Raw genomic sequence first — 16,039 nt, forward strand, 5'->3', positions numbered from 1 at the left:
AATTAGATGATCACAATGCTTAGTATCTAGCTTAGGAGCCACACAGAATCAGTCAAAATCAGGAAGGTTTACAGGTTTGCATGTTCATGCACAACCACCTCTGCAAGTATCAGGAGTAAACAGGCTGTGTCAAATTCACCAAGTGGAACTTTACATTAAGCCAGGTCAACAATGAAATTGAAGCAGGAGATAAGACAGCCCCAAGAAACTGCTCACATTTGTGTTCTGCTTTCAAAGCAAGATCCAAACCTGATTAAATGGATGCAAGGCAACTTGAAATTAGAGAAAGAGAACAAACCTGCATATTAATCTCTTTGAAACTATGATACAGAAGCTACTGTAACAAAATTACCTCTATCTTGAGATGAAAGTCTCTGAATTGCAGACGTAAACTCCTAGAGACATAAGCAATTTGCCCTCATCTAACATGAGTATACTCTACACATGTATCATTTGAGACAACAGATTAATTGGTAATAAGTCTTAACCATAGAACTCTCTTTTGATTAGCAGCGTCAGGTAGCAACAGAGTTGAATGCAACTTTTTTTTTTTAATAACTGTACAACAGTAACCTTTCATATAATTGAGAACCGATATTTTCGGAATTAAGACAAAATTGTCAACACAATAAAAAACAAAAGTGAAGATTTAATATATTTGCTACAATATTATATTGCTTAACTCCTCAGTGGATTTTTTTTTTTGCATACACCTGTTCTTACAGGGAAATAGCAATAATTATCAAAAGATGTTACAAACTTTTTCATCATATCAACCAGTGCATTATCATTGTCCCAATAAAACTATGAACAATAGTTATGTGTCCAAGAACAAGGTTTACACAGGTTTACTACCATTGTGGGGAGAAAAAAAAAAACCCTCAACCTTTAAATATGATTTTTTTAAGTGACATTAGTGCTGGTATCATATGTCAAAGTAAGAGCTTTAGAAACGGATGTTTCATCTACAAGCATGACACAGGTAGCATAAGACTCCCCATACCTCTGCAAACAATTGATATTATGGCTAGAGTATGTATGCAACTCCCAAGCTCTACTGAGTATGACTGGAGTTCCTACTGGTGACAACCAATATTCTCCCAGGAAGAACTGCAGTGAACTCATTTCCTACTAGTAGCTGAGATAACCTTGATTTACTGAAGCACAACCTAAATTTGCAACTTAAATTGAGAAAGGTCCAATATCAATACCTTACCAGTTATTCAAACAGTTCAGCTTCTATTGTGGCTTAGGTTTAAGCCCTTTGGCCAGACTGAAGTGCACAGAACTGCAGTTCTGCATTCTGAAAAATGGACTAAAAGACACCAAAGCTCAAGCTCATTCTGGTGAGGTAAATGAGTACTGCTTGTATTAGCTCTGTGAACAAAACCTTCACATTTTTGAAATAATACATTATGTGATTGTTAATATCCAAACAAATTAAAGTTCCTGTGACAACAAAGAAATGCACTTGACCATTTACAGCAAGACAAATTTATACAATAACAACAAGTAACTTATGGCCTTGTCTACCTGCAAACAAATTTCTTCAGCAGGTACACACAATATATTGCTCAGTCATATAAATATATATTATCTCTTTCCTTTAACTTCTAGGTATATAAATATTTAACTGAAGAACATGCATCATTTAGATTAACAATTGCAAGAACATCCTCTGAAAACATACGGTTCTTTGACATCTAGCAATACAAAATGGTTACATAAACATAGCTGTTAAAGTCAAGACAAACCAATACAGCAGTAAGCAGTCCATTGTGTGCTAGTCCAAAGAAATCAAGCACCTTTTGCAACAGCTTATATAATATATACACAGAAAGAATGCATTGTAATAGAGCAAAAATAGCATCATTCCATCTGCATATTCTTCAGTCTTGTCTGGACTCCAGACTTACTGTTCACTTTTCTGCTCTTGTTTTCCATTCAGCTCTTGGTCAACTCTGCTTAGCAAAGAAAGCAGTAAAATTAAAACTCTGTTAAGAAGTAGTTTAGTTTGACAACCCATATATTAAGCAAAACCTATTCATCTTAACATGAAAACAAAGCTTGTATATGGAAAAGGTTTTAGTAAATAAATATTAACACTTCCATTAAATGCAGTTGCAACATTTTTAAAAATTTTCCTACCTCCCCCTAGGAATTTAATCAAATTGTTAAGTAACCATTTAAATAACTACAGCATTCAAAAGGAAGCTTTTGAAAAGTGTAAGTGAAAAGTGAAGTTCGACTACAGAAGAAAAAAAGCAGGTTCTGTGCTTTTATTAATGAATGCAAGCAGGATTACAAGTTTACAGGTAACATGACAATACCATCAAGCACTTTGATGAATTAATACACTGCAGAATAAGCACAGAATTACCTTTCATGTTATAGCAATTAAGCCAAGGATGTAACAGCTCTAGTAAAATCAAGAAAAGTGGCTCCTTAACTGCTACTAAAACTGGGGTGTTTTTTTTTGCTTGTGGGTGTTTTTTTTGTTTGTGTTGTTGTTTTTAAATATCTGTCTTGGGAATTGCAAATAAAATACTGCTTTGCAGAAACCATTGGATGGTTGACAGTCCTGCACAAGATGTACTTTTCCTAGGCCACGGACCCATAACAAGTAGAGGCAAGTTTTGGGTCTTTTTTTGCAGCTGTAAGAACTGAACATGGTACATATGGATACAATAGGTTGGGAGCAGTGTCATCTAAAAGCAACAGTCTTAGTTAAAGACCTGTTCACCTGCACTGTACACAGCTGCAACTCATCCCTGTCCTCACTGCTGTATCTTAGAAAAGCAAGTTTTGACATGACTTAAAGGACTAATCACAGAAAGTGTAAGAAAATATGGTAAGTTAATGCAAACAAGCTATGCATAAACATACATCATGACAACAGAAATCCATAGAAGTATATCAAATTCCAACTTCTGAAGTGTCTCTTACACATAGCCAAAGAATTCCTACTGCCATCCACAACAAATTCAGTAACTAAACTTCAACACATCTCCTTTCCCCCATTATAATAAATAATGCCCCCAATCGCTTTAAACCTGATTAACATCTCAGTCTCCAATAGCGCCTGTGACCTCTATACATGTTTCACTTAGGAATGTACCACTTTTTACACAAGCGATGGTAGTTATGAGCGACAATATCAACAGGGACACTAAAAAGTGCTTGTTGCATTGGAGTAGTTATGCACACACAGGAAGAGTAAATTAAAAAAAAGCAAAGTCAGTAGCAAAACCTTTCAGTACATTTGTTAGTGACATGGTGGAAAAAAAAAATTCAAAAAATTTCATCAGCTGCTGGAATAGCTTGAATAGTTAGCAGGAGACTAAAAATTAACAAAATGAAAATCCAATGTTTATTAGCAAGGAACATAGGCACTGCAAATACAAACAGCACTAAAAACACTAGTCTAGATTGCATCTGTGCAAGTTAATTACTAAAAAGGTAGAGAATGCCAAGAAACACATAACACAAGATTCAATATTAGAACCTCTCCCAGAGTTGCATCCCTGCTGATGCACAGCTATAGGTTAGCACCTGAAATAAGCTCTTCCTTCAGACATCACTTCGTGTTAGAAACAGGGAAACTTGATCTAAGTGATTCATATAGAAACACTACTTTTGCCTCTTGAAGATTCAGTTGAGAATCCATGTATCCCCTTAAAAGTGAGCATCTTGTGTAATAGAGACTATTCACAAATATCTGTTTGAACATCCAGGGTGAGTTCTTTAGATGATATGCTGTACTTGCAGGCACTATAGTTACTTTAATGCATGAAAACTTAGTCACTAGTGCATGTTTATATTTACAAATGCTTATTCCTTTATGCAAGCCAATCAACTGGGAGTTAGTTGCAGTGCAAATCATCTTATCTAGATGCAACCCTAATCAAAATATGAATATACCTTTTCTGTTTCTTTCTAAACTTTTCTTCTTCATACCTTGGTGAGGAAAAGTTTGATTTCAGTAAATATAACATATTAAGGCCAAATTCAACACAAGCTGCAAACTGATTAGTGTCAATACAGTTTGTAAAAACATACCAAGTTTTGAAACTGATATAATTAAGAAAAAATATATTGTACCTCCAACATATATAAGCATTAAACAAGCAGCATTAAGATTTAGTTATGACATATGAATTCAATACAACTTATTGTACAGTACCAACATCCATCACTAAAATTTTAAGTCTACATTCACAACAGGTTGAAGCCAGATATAATCCTCCACAGAAGTCTGAGAATTAACTCCATCAGTCAAACAACTTCAGCCTTTGCAAAATAGTTAAAGGTTCATCAATACAGAAAGGAGTCTTTCAAGACTTGGAATTTCAGTCTGAATATTCATAACACATCCTTCAAAAGCCCCAGTAAAAAAAAAATATATATATATTTGAAAGATAGCACAAGGCTGCTTCAGTATTGTCATGTCTTTCCTACCCACTGTGTTTTTTCTATTTTAAATTTTTGCAACTGATATCAGCTGAATGTTTACTGCAATAACCAGTCATTTGAAGAGGGTATATTTGTGGACTTTTGAAAATGGTAGTGCCCTTCTGTCCACACAGTGAGACTATTAGACTATGCCATCTCTCCTTATGGAGTTCCCAGTTTATGATCACCTACAGCAATGCTTACTCCACAGGTCTGGTATCTTAGACCCTCTAATAGGTTGATCAATTTATCATCAGAATTGCCAATATTTTCATCTTTAAGACATAAGTTTATGGTTTTTACTCTATTATTGCACCCACAAATGCTATTGATAAAAGCATCATCGTCATATTTGAGAGCAGAGTTTTGCTGACATTAAATGGTATTTATATCTGGAGGGAAAGAGGAGAAAACCAAGGACATTGATGCTGCCTTCACTTCTTCAAAGTAGTTTTAGAACTGTTATGGGTAGGGATTTAGCATTTTTCCACCCCAGCTCTTTTAAATGAAATCCCAACCCAAGTGATATTTTACCACTTAACTTGTTCCACATTTTAGCATGAACACTGAAGATACTATAAATATAACTTCAGTATCAACATGCCCAAAGTTTCTCACTCACAAGCCAACTTAGTATACTAAGGCGTAGAGCAACTGGAATGAGGTTTTCTCTAGAAGACTAATTCACACACCATGACTTGGTAATTACATGAGGCACTATCTGTGAAACCCCTACACATTAGCATTTTGACTATCCGAGCTATTGCATGCCAAACTGTAGCTAGTAATGTGGTCAACCATGGATACTCCTCCTAGAGACAGCAATGATCTGAGTTAAATTAAATTTTATTAAATGCAAAGTATTACATTCAAACCAATCTTTGAATAAGATCTATACCAGTTCTAAAACATGATCAGTGCAGAACATGTTTGAATAATAAAACGTACTGTTTTATGCATTCTGGGATGCCAACGTATTCCATGGGGATGAGTTCAGCTAGTTCTGCCAGGGTAAAGACATACCTAATTTTTTGGCTGAATTTTGAGCTGTGGAAGAACAAATGCAGGGTACAGTTACAACTTTAAAATTTTTCAGTAGGTCAATATTAAAACAGTTTTTGAAGTTTAAAGTAAAAAGTTGCTAGGATTATTTTTTTTAAAAAAGGAAATAGCTTCCAGAGTATTACCTAATAAAAGGCTTTGTGATGGCCAGAAGTGTCCTGATGAACCAGGAAGGATGAACTATGATTAATGATTTCAGATTTTTCTTTAACCTGAAGAATCCAAACAGTGGACATAATTACTAGAACAAAAAGGTAGCCTGACAACAAGGGTTTTTTCATATATATAAAAGTTTTAGCAAGCAGAACTGTTGCATAAATCTAGTATTCTGACATTCCATTATTAGAAATTACCATCTGCCAGAAGAAAAAATACCACACAGCTGTATAACAAATTTAAGATGTAGTATCAGTTTGACAGCAATGACAAGGAAATAACATTCCAAAGAAGTTTATTTCAATCTTTTTACACAACTAATGATTAAGTGGTTCACAAAGGACCCCTCTCATTACCTTATCATATTAATACATGAAGTTTAAATGATATTCTACATGGTAACACTAATCAGTATTCTAACACTATTTTCACCAAAAAAAAAATTGCAAACAAATCAACAAAAGAAAACCCCAAAACACAAGAAAACCTAGGCATGCCTGTAGCATTATTCCACATTGTCTAGCTTACTAAGAGGTTTTCAATACACCAAGCAATTTGGTTAATTAAATCTTAACCAGTAGGTACCAGACACCGCATTAAACAGCAGGTTTTCCTAAATAAGTACATCACTGAGCATGTGAATATTGTAAGAAAACACTGCAGAGTTTCTTACCTTCTATCAATTTGTTGGTAACATTTCCTAAGCCAGCCTAAACTTGGCATTTTTCTCCGTGTTGTTGCACCATTCAGGTAAACTATCATATAGTTCTCTGCTACTAATAGTTCTAAAGTGCCAATTACATATCTGCAGAGACAAGCAAAGAAAACTTTCAAGCTAATGTCTTGAACATTAAAGTAATTTCTAGTAATGCTCAAATACATTTAAAAAAATATAGAGTTGCCTACAGTGTTGAGCAACATCTAATAATTTTTTTCCTTCCCCTGGAAGCAGATGTACTTGCTTTTCCCTTTGTTACCTTTTCCTCATGTGAAATATAAAAAGCTTCATTAAAAAAACCAGAAGTAATTGCCCTTACATCAAAATACTAAGTTTCACAATGTGATATTAAGACAGTATTCAGAGGCAGATGATGACTTACTTAAATAGATTGTCCATTAGATATCTGTAGTTAGGCTGGCTGCTTTCAGGCATAAAGCAAACTGCAAACACAACAATGGCATTTAACCCATCACCATAATAACCTAAAAACAAAGAAAAAAGCAGCAGTAGTGACAAAGGCGAATATATGTTGACTACATTTACAAAGTCAAGCATGTAAGTGCTTGTAAGGGGTTTTTTATTATTTACCTAAAAGAAACTCACAAACATCTATTCTATACAGACATTCATATAGTTAAAAAACCTCAAGATTTATTTTTCAAGTTTGTCTGCTTCTAAAGAAATGGCTTAATTTGATGTAAATCAAATGCTGTACCTACAATCAACATCTCAGTACATTTAATGACGTTTTATATAGTTAACATTTTCCAACCTAAACTCCACAGACTGTTGGAAAGAGTCATTAAATTGATTATGCCTTAGTAGGCCTACAGTTAATGCTTTCAACACTCTTAAAACCAAAGAATTATACTGGTAGAACACTGTAGAACAGATAAGTACATCTTAACACATATGTGCATGTTAGTAGTTTCATTTGAACACGTGTATTTTGCAACTTTAATTTAATAGGGGGGGACACATTAAATCAACTATATGCCTTAATACTGCAACTAATGAATCATCATGAGTCTTTATACCCAAAGCTCTTCCTGTGCCACAACTCAGCTTCAAGAAGTAGTTTCTCAACAGTTCCCCCTCAGCACATCACTAATCCTTACCACCATGACTGATAACTTTTTTATATGGTTCAATTGCCTTCATGTCCACCCTATGGTCCTGTTCTCCAATCCTAAACATTCGCCAGCGTCGACCATCATCCTTCTCCTCTGCCACAGTGTATTCAGTAAGTGATCCTTTCCTAATCACATCAGTAGTTTTTGGTTTTGGAAGATCATCTGTCAAAGTTAAAACATGTTCAAGATCCATTATGAATACTACGTGTAGTGACAATCAGTTACAACACCAGTTAACCACTTTGCTATCTAATCTGTTTTAATATTCTTTATCCAGTCAGACATATCAGCTGACTTCCTTCAGTCATTACAAAATAGCATCTCATGGGTGTCAGATATACTTTATCAAAACACTGTGTTGGCTGTTATCCACTGACTGTAATTTCCTATGTTAAAGTACATGTCAAATTTACATTCATATAGGTAGCCTATTTAATTGTAGGCTTTCAGAACACAGACCTTGATGAATCTCAAAATACTAATAGACAAAGTGGTTAACTCCAATGATAATTACACAGGTTGCTTGATCACAGATTTACATAAAAGCATGATTTAAAACATTGACAGTACCTTGCAAGCAGACATGCAAGCAAATCTGTTGGAAATTAAATTAATGTGTGTGATCAACATATATGAAATTTATGCTGACAGCAATCTCTAAAACAATTTGCTCCAATTAAATTATGATTCTTTACTTTGTTGCATAGACCTTACCCAAAGCGAGAAAAACCTACTGCAAGTTAGTTGTCTGTTCCCAAGACAAAGCTGTTAATTGAAACTATCCTTCCAGGAAAATGAAGGCAGCAGCATTAAAGGAAGAAAAGACAGAAACCCTTTTCAGCCACTTTTAAAAACAAGGCACAAACATCTGGAACATTTCCTCCGCATCATTGTAAAAATAACCCTAAATACCAATTCTTCTTCACTAAATAATGAAAATCCTTTTACATAGGTAAACCCACAGTCTCTGTTACAAAAAACTTCACCTGCAATATGTCTTTACATATTAAAAACAAACAAACTTGTTCTAAAGAGTGTTCATTTCTCCATTTATAAGCTATCTTGGAATGAAGAACACGTAGTGTTTCATATATAACAGTGAAAAGAAAGCTTCCCGTTTACTCAGGAATTAAAATTATTTTATTTCCAGCATAAAATATAATAGCATTTACATATTTATTTATTAGAGATATTCTTAAGTCATGAAGTTTACACTCCAAATGTTTGACCTACACAACAGTTCTTGGCTTACGTAAGAGGGCCTAAAAACATAATTAAATGGCAAGTTTAAAACTTGTGCTTGAACACCTACACTGAATTTTTAACCTCAAATGAAACTGGGTAGAATCTCAAGGTCCTGCATATAAGAATAAGATGAAGTCTCTGTTTCTTAAAATTAAGCTATAGCCATGCTAACAATGACCTAAGTTAACTTCCTATTACGTCACTTCAGAATTCCTTGACACAAAATAGAGGTTCTTCTCCCACTTCCAGCCAATCCAAAAAGCACGTACACTCGAAAGGTACTGATCTTTCACCATTCTCACCAGAGTAAGATATGAAAACAGGTGTTAGTATTGTCAAAAACACCGTTCAGTCCTCAAATACAAAGGCTTGCAATTTATCAAATTTTATCTGATCTATATTCCTTTATATGGTTCGCCTCCATTTAAAACTTATCTATAATACCTGTAAAACGCCTTTGATTTTTTTTAACCCAGGTTTGTTTCTAAAAATGTGATGTAATGGAGAGGATTTTCCATAACTTTGAGTCTTGCAGGCGTTTCATAACATTCACCTAAGTTTATTTGGAATTACAGCTATTATTATGTTGCCTGTTTACTAACCAGTCGAGGTCTGATTTGCTCTTTAAAAATTCATTGTGCCTATTTCCAATTTCTAATCTAATCACTCCCTTTATAATTTCCTCTTGTAATATTAAATGATAGTTATCTTCCACCTGAAAAACTGTTGACCTGCACATAAGAAAACAAATATTTTAGGGCATCAGACAAAAGAAACAAAATACTTACCCTCCCATTCAAACTCATTGCTGTTTTCTGAAGGAGTATCTAAATCATCCAAATCAATCTCCCCACTCTCATCCAAGTCATCAGACAAAACAGATTCCTCACTGTGATCCAAAGTTAAGCTGATATCTGGAGCCGTTAGCTTCTTCCTTGCTTTGGTTACGTTGACCCCTGTATTTAAAAAGGCAAATTATTTATTTCCAAAGCTAAAGTGAGTTTAGATAAGCATATTGGCAAGACAGAAGAGCACAGTGCATTCTCAGAATGCATTGCAAGTTAATGCTCGTAATTTAAATAATGCATCTTTGCAATAAACACAAGATGAAGTGAACAGCACTTGGAAGCTAAAGTTCTCAAGTCCTCAAGGCCCTAAGCTTACCTGACTGCACACACATGAACCACAGTAGTAGACCACCATACTCCCTCTACAGAAGAAAAACCGGAAGTGCTGTCACCACCCAAGCAATTATTACCCATGCTAGCAATAGCAAAGTGTACCACAAGTTGTGCTAGGTATTATACTAAATAAGTCTTGTAAATAATGCAATAGATTCATGTCCCTCGCCCTTTTTAGGTTAGGTATTGGTAACATCATAACCACCTTTGATGAAATAAAAAATAATATACAACTGCAGAAACAAGGCTGACAGACAACAGTGAGGACAGAAAATCAAAGAACCTGTTAGGTTTGAGACACAAGGCAAATACTTGTGTGATTTAGACAGCAGTTGAAAGCAGGAATAAAACAAAATGACTGAGCCAACACTGGAAATGTCACAACTAAAGCAGACAAACAAGATCCACAAACTTTAAACATATTAAAAAAAAAAAAACAAACCCACACCACCCTGTCTGTATTATTTTCCCTCTGACCATTTGGACAGGCAACACTCTTAAAAGGTCACAAAGGTCTGAAATTTGGGGCAAAGCTAAGGTAGGCCCTAACTGATGCACAGGGGCCAAACAATGAAGCAAGATTTTTCAACAGGCCAGAAAGTGAGTGCAATAATTCATTTTCATCCAGTATTACCTTGACAGCTCTGTTCACAGGGAGGATGAAGAGCCTCCTATTTTATTCCAAAACACTTTTCTTTCTAGATAAGATGTTTATAATACCCTTCACATACAAAAAATGTCATTTAGAATGCTGTTTCCTCAGGCCTGGTTCAAAACAAAAAACAATCCCAAAACCACTCTAAAACAAAGTGGAGCTTTAAAACAGCCATCTAAGAAGGAAGCGGTCAGCTTGGCTGGAGCAGAATGTTCTTACCAGCTTCACTTTCTGTTCCAGCTGCAGCCAATATATCTGACTCAACAGGATCATCCTCTGGCAGGGGTCTAAGGGACAAAGTAGAAGCTATTGTTACATAACTTGAACTATTTTGACTTGCACATTGCTAACAAAACCACTGTGGGATGGTACTGAACTAAATTTACTTATAGTCTAAGCTCAAGCTTCCAGTAAACAAAATAAAATAGCAGAAAATTCCTTTACAGTGTTCAACTAACTATCAATTGACATGACAAATGCCAAAATACTGGTTGCTACTAGTGTGTGTCATCCTTAAGAAAACTTGTCATGTTCTTGCTTCAGAAATAAGTAGTTTAGTCATGTTATCATAGACTGCCCTCTGAAGTCAGCTGTTTTGGTTTCTTTGTAGGCCAAAACATTAGTAGCAGTTGTAATTGTTAAAACTCTTGCTCAGAAACATTGCTTAATGAAATATTTGGGCCTTCAGACACGGGTAATAATATGCAAACAATGTAGTTGCAACAGATTAGCACAGAAAACAAAGCCAAACTTACAAGTTTTCACTCTAGTAACACTGGAACCTTCAACAGTCATATTCCTGTATTAACCACACATGAACATGAAGTGATCCCTCTCCAGACCATGACACCTCAAAACCTTTGAGACTACTATTTTAATGGAAATTCACTTCAAGATTATTAATGAGTGTTAGTTCACCAGAAAGCTGAAGAGGTAGCTTATTCTAGATGTTATGTATTTGCTTTGAATTACTTTAAAAAAAATCTAAAACCTTGGAAAATCTTCATCTTGCCATTCTTCCTTAAACTCAACACCTTCCATTCTCCAGCCAACTTGAGTTGCTAGTAGAGACTCCTGATCAGCCAGAACCTGTTGTCTTCAGGACAGTGGGCTAAAGAGGAGCTGCAGGAACAGAACAGAAAATGCTAGTTCTGTACTTTTGTCATTCCTATGCTTGCAACATACCCTTTCATGTTATGCCAAGTGAAGGTATTATGCAGAAAAAAAAACCAACAACAAACAAAACACAAAAAAACAAACACAAACCACCACCAAACAGGCAAAAGTTTATGGTATGTTTCAATTATTTTATTTTTTCCTTACAAAAATGCTTATGGAATGGTTTATCATACAAAAATTTACATTGGAAAGGATCTCATGTAGTCCAATGTCCTGCTCAAGCAGTACCAGCCTCTCTGCTAAAAATCAATGCCCCGAGCAACCTTATCCATCCTTTAGGATTACACCAGTTTACTTCAAAGTATAAGAAACACGACAGCTCTCAAGATTCTTTAGGAGATCTTGAATAAGTGTGTATCTTGAGAAAAAAAAAAAATCACCCAAAGGTTAGATCTAAAATACAACCCTGTTCTTAAAAACAAACCACCATCACCCATGCAAACACTTTTCAGAAAGGGTTTCAGAGAACTCACCCTGTGATGTGCAAGTCAAGCTGTGTTTTTTCAGGCTCACCCATCACCAGTAACAAGGAATCCTCAACAATGGAACACAAAAAGCCATTCTGCTGACATACGAGTCCAAGCCAGTTGAAACTCTGGGCTGTGTTGGCCTAAAGATTGATAGGAACAGGTAAACTTATCAGTGAAGATGTTAAGAAAATCAACACTAATCAAAATAGGAAAACTGAATGTTACTTTTAAATGTAAAGGAGAAATCAACACAGAACACTGGTAAGCACCAAGTTTGAATGCAATCATACTTCTAATTAAGCCAGAGAGACAATTTATTTTTTACATGGCTAAAGACAAACAAGCTACATCTACTGTTCTGTAGGATCACCTTTCATGACAAATCTCAATTTCTGTTCTGACCTGATAACAACCACAGACTGATTTTAAAACATCCTGTAATGCTTAAAGTTACACTACATAAGCTGATTAATAAAAAAAGTTAAAAGACTGATTTTGTTGTAAAACTGCACCATCAGGGACAAATTAAATACTAATAACCAAAATTTAAGTTTATTTTTCTGACATGCCACTGCTTCCCTCACACAGAAAATGGAAATAACATTTCTAGAAGGCAGCGATCTAGTTCCTCTTAAAGGTCAGACTCTCCTTGTTTGAATTGTTGAGCCGCAGCACCGCTCGGTTGCTGGCAGGATGTGCCTGGGCACACGATCTCCAAGAAGTTGCCCCCAGCAATATTCCTCCCAGCTCTCCCTCTTTCTATTTGTACTTTTTGACTAATATGCTGTTTGGAGTAACTTCTTGTTTCATGAGCAAAGTCATGTGATTCAAGCAGCATGTCCTCCCTTTCATTAAGATGTTGATATTCTCAGCATACAGTTTCTCCTGGGTACTGAGCTGCTGAGCATTTGCAACAATGACTTTTAAGTATTTGCTTGAAGATGAGATCATATTTTGACCAGTAGTAACAGTGACTATGAGCATAGTCCTTTAGGCATTTGTTTTGGGACACTGAAATCAAGCACAAGAAACTTCACAAGGTACCCTACACCGCCAAGAGAATACAGTGGTTACAGTTGGTACAGAACACACCATCTGATGCAAACATGCAGTTCACTGCAAGCTAACAGACACTGAACCTAGAAAAAACCTAAACTGATGACTTCATTCTTAAGGAACAGATGAAGAAATGAACAAAACACTGACAGGAAGAAAAAAACAAAACCAAAAGCCGCACAACACACTGAAAACCAACCCTACGACTGCACTGGTGGCTGTAAGATGCTATTCCTGCACTCACCTGCACTGCATTCACAACACAGTTCCCTCAAGACAGTTTAAAATTGGGTTTTCTCCAAGACCTTAGTAGTTTTCTGACCACACTTTTGAAGAAAACTAAACACCAAGTAACATCTATTGATTTCAGACGTACAACATTTCAGTGCAAAAGCAATTCCGACCTCCATGTATTCCATTACTCTGAGATACAGCTGATACACTAAGACAGGCACAGAGTTTAAAAGTCACTCGTGCTCTAATCGAAGTTTAAGACAAAACACTTCCCACATTACTTACAGAATTCTCATCAGCAACTTCTCGTTAAGGTAGATTTGAAAGCAATTATTCACTAAATACCAGGTGGTACAATTGCAAACAACTTAGAAGGCAAGTTCCAAGATCAACATCAGATAGGCTGAATTCAGGTTTTCAGTATCTTACTGAACATGCAGACTAAGTAGTTGTTTTGGATACTTCAACTTAAAGTCTCAGGCATGAAAGCACTATCATTTGTCACCTAGAAGAATGAGAAATTAAGAAGGAAGGGTAACCTCAGGAAAGTTAGAAAAGTGTTGACTTTAAAGTTAACTACTAAATAATTTTACATCACTATAATAAATGCATACAAAGCGGGGGGGGGGGTAAATCTACTATTTCTGCTTATAGAAACTGTAGCAGAGTTTAGAACAGTCTTTCTAAAGCTGTTATGGTAGTGCTGACATCTTCTGGTTTTACTATGAAAAGTCTCCATAACCGAAGACAAACTGCCACCCTCATTAATGAAAATGAGGCTGAAGTTTGTGCTGCTCCCGCGTGGGGCAAGGAAAACGACTTTCAAGTTTAACATTTACGTGTTCAAACCTCTTCCCTGCGCCGCGCCCAGCACCGACCAGACACCGCACACCGTAACAGCGACTCCGGCTGAGTGGGGCCTCAACGAGCCCGTTCCGCTCCCCGCGAAGGCCGCCCCAGCTCGCCGCGTGCCCCGCGCCCCGGCAGCTGCTCTGACGCTCGAGCCAGCGCCGCCGAGCGGGGCGCCGGGGGCTCCTGACTGGGCCCTACCGCCTCTCGCACACCGGCGGGCGGCCGGGCCGCAGCCCCGTTCTGCGCCCCACAGCCCGGCCGGGCGGCGGCCACGGCTCCAGGCTCCCAGCTCGCCGCTACGGTCCCCTCCGCGGCCGTACCTGGCGGGAGGTGGGACGGGACGGACCGCGGCCTCACCCGCGCCGCGGAAAGGGCCCTCTGCGCGGCGCCGCCGCCCTGCCACCCGGAAGCGCATAGGCCGCCACACTCACGTGACAGCCTCTCCCCGTTGGGGATTGGCGCACTCACGCACATGCGTTAAATAGCGCCGCTGCCGCCCGCCTCCGGGCAGCTGGTGCATGCGCACTCCGCTTACACGCGCGCGGGGCGGGGCCGGCGCCGCTGTGAGGGCGGCCGGGGCCGGTGACGTTGCGGCCGGGTGGTGTCTGAGCCCCTGGCCCGGGGCCGATCCGCGCTGCCCGCCCCTGGATCGGGCAGGATTAGTCCCGCGGCCCGGGCAGCCTCAGCTGCAGCTAATGAGCGGCACCTTGGCCGTCCCTGGGCACCGACAGCTGCCTGCCCGCTGCCCGGCACAGCCGCCTGGCGCACAGCGTTCACCGCGGGGCGGGGAGTCCTGGACCGCGGTAAACGGTACAAAAATGGAAAATAAAGAGCCCACTCATCGAGTTGTGTGCACTAGACCAGTGTGCTGTGCCTGATGGTTCAGGTGCTCAGGGATCTATGAGGTGGATATCAGAAAAAGGAGTGCAACCTTCTCCATGAGGGAAAACAGAACAGAGAATAACAGTTTTACACACTGGCGAGGGAGCAGAGAAACAATATGAACCTCCACAGAAGAGGAGACTGAGGGGTGACCTCATTAATGTTTACAGATGTATAAAGGGTGAGTGTCAGGAGGATGGAGCCAGGCTCTTCTCGGTGACAACCAGTGATAGGACAAGGAGTAATGGGTTCAAACTGGAACACAAGAGGTTCCACTTAAATTTGAGAAGAAACTTCTCAGTGAGGGTGACAGACACTGGCCCAGGCTGCCCAGGGAGGCTGTGGAGTCTCCTACTCTGGAGACATTGAAACCCGCCTGGATGCCTTCTGTGTAACCTCATCTGGGTGTTCCTGCTCCGGCAGGGGCATCGGACTACATGATCTTTCAATCCCTAACTTTCTGTGATTCTGTGATCATTTGAAATTACAGCTTCATTTGTATAAATATGGCATCCAAAATGCAGTCCTCCATAACGTAGTGGTATTATACATGCAGAATAAAAGTGCAGGAAGTTAGATAAATCTCATTTCTATCTTTTTTACATACCTGAGAATGGTAACGGTAGTCAACGTCACTAGGAGATCAAGATAGGTTTTAGCTAAGGTTTAGAACATGCCACTAACACGTTGTTATAATGGACAGACAGCTACTAAACTTACCGCAGCTAATTGCTCACAGCTAATCTGTTGCCCAATGGTGA

The 16,039-nt window shown here is 38.1% G+C and overlaps 1 protein-coding gene across 4 annotated transcripts; it reads right to left on the reverse strand.

Moving 5' to 3' along the window:
• Positions 1 to 629: 629 nt before the first annotated feature.
• BNIP2 (BCL2 interacting protein 2) lies at positions 630 to 14,828 on the reverse strand. Of its 4 annotated transcripts, XM_082060999.1 has the most exons (13): positions 14,717 to 14,828; positions 13,830 to 14,049; positions 12,258 to 12,394; positions 11,597 to 11,727; positions 10,825 to 10,892; positions 9,558 to 9,725; positions 7,510 to 7,686; positions 6,771 to 6,873; positions 6,344 to 6,475; positions 5,640 to 5,726; positions 5,401 to 5,499; positions 3,922 to 3,957; positions 630 to 1,961 (listed from the first exon to the last, which is right to left on the reverse strand). In XM_082060999.1, exons 4-13 carry the CDS (start codon positions 11,644 to 11,646, stop codon positions 1,913 to 1,915), a joined length of 969 nt encoding a protein of 322 aa, XP_081917125.1. In that variant the 5' UTR covers positions 11,647 to 11,727; positions 12,258 to 12,394; positions 13,830 to 14,049; positions 14,717 to 14,828; the 3' UTR covers positions 630 to 1,912. The 4 variants fall into 4 exon arrangements, with proteins under 4 accessions (XP_081917125.1, XP_081917127.1, XP_081917126.1 ...); XM_082061001.1 differs by lacking the exon at positions 3,922 to 3,957; XM_082061000.1 differs by lacking the exon at positions 13,830 to 14,049 and having other exon boundaries at positions 14,717 to 14,817.
• Positions 14,829 to 16,039: the final 1,211 nt, after the last annotated feature.

Source organism: Streptopelia decaocto (assembly GCF_964273445.1).
Source record: "Streptopelia decaocto genome assembly, chromosome: 9".
NCBI lineage: Eukaryota > Metazoa > Chordata > Aves > Columbiformes > Columbidae > Streptopelia > Streptopelia decaocto.

Excerpts from the sequence above, each read along its gene's own strand:
- BNIP2 (XM_082060999.1), bottom strand. The coding sequence starts at position 11,646 with ATGGAAGGTGTTGAGTTTAAGGAAGAATGGCAAGATGAAGATTTTCCA. Across the intron at positions 5,500-5,639 it reads ATCACAAAGCCTTTTATTAG|CTCAAAATTCAGCCAAAAAA; the intron begins GTAATACTCTGG and ends GTTCTTCCACAG. Across the intron at positions 3,958-5,400 it reads ATCCCAGAATGCATAAAACA|GTATGAAGAAGAAAAGTTTA; the intron begins GTACGTTTTATT and ends TTCCTCACCAAG.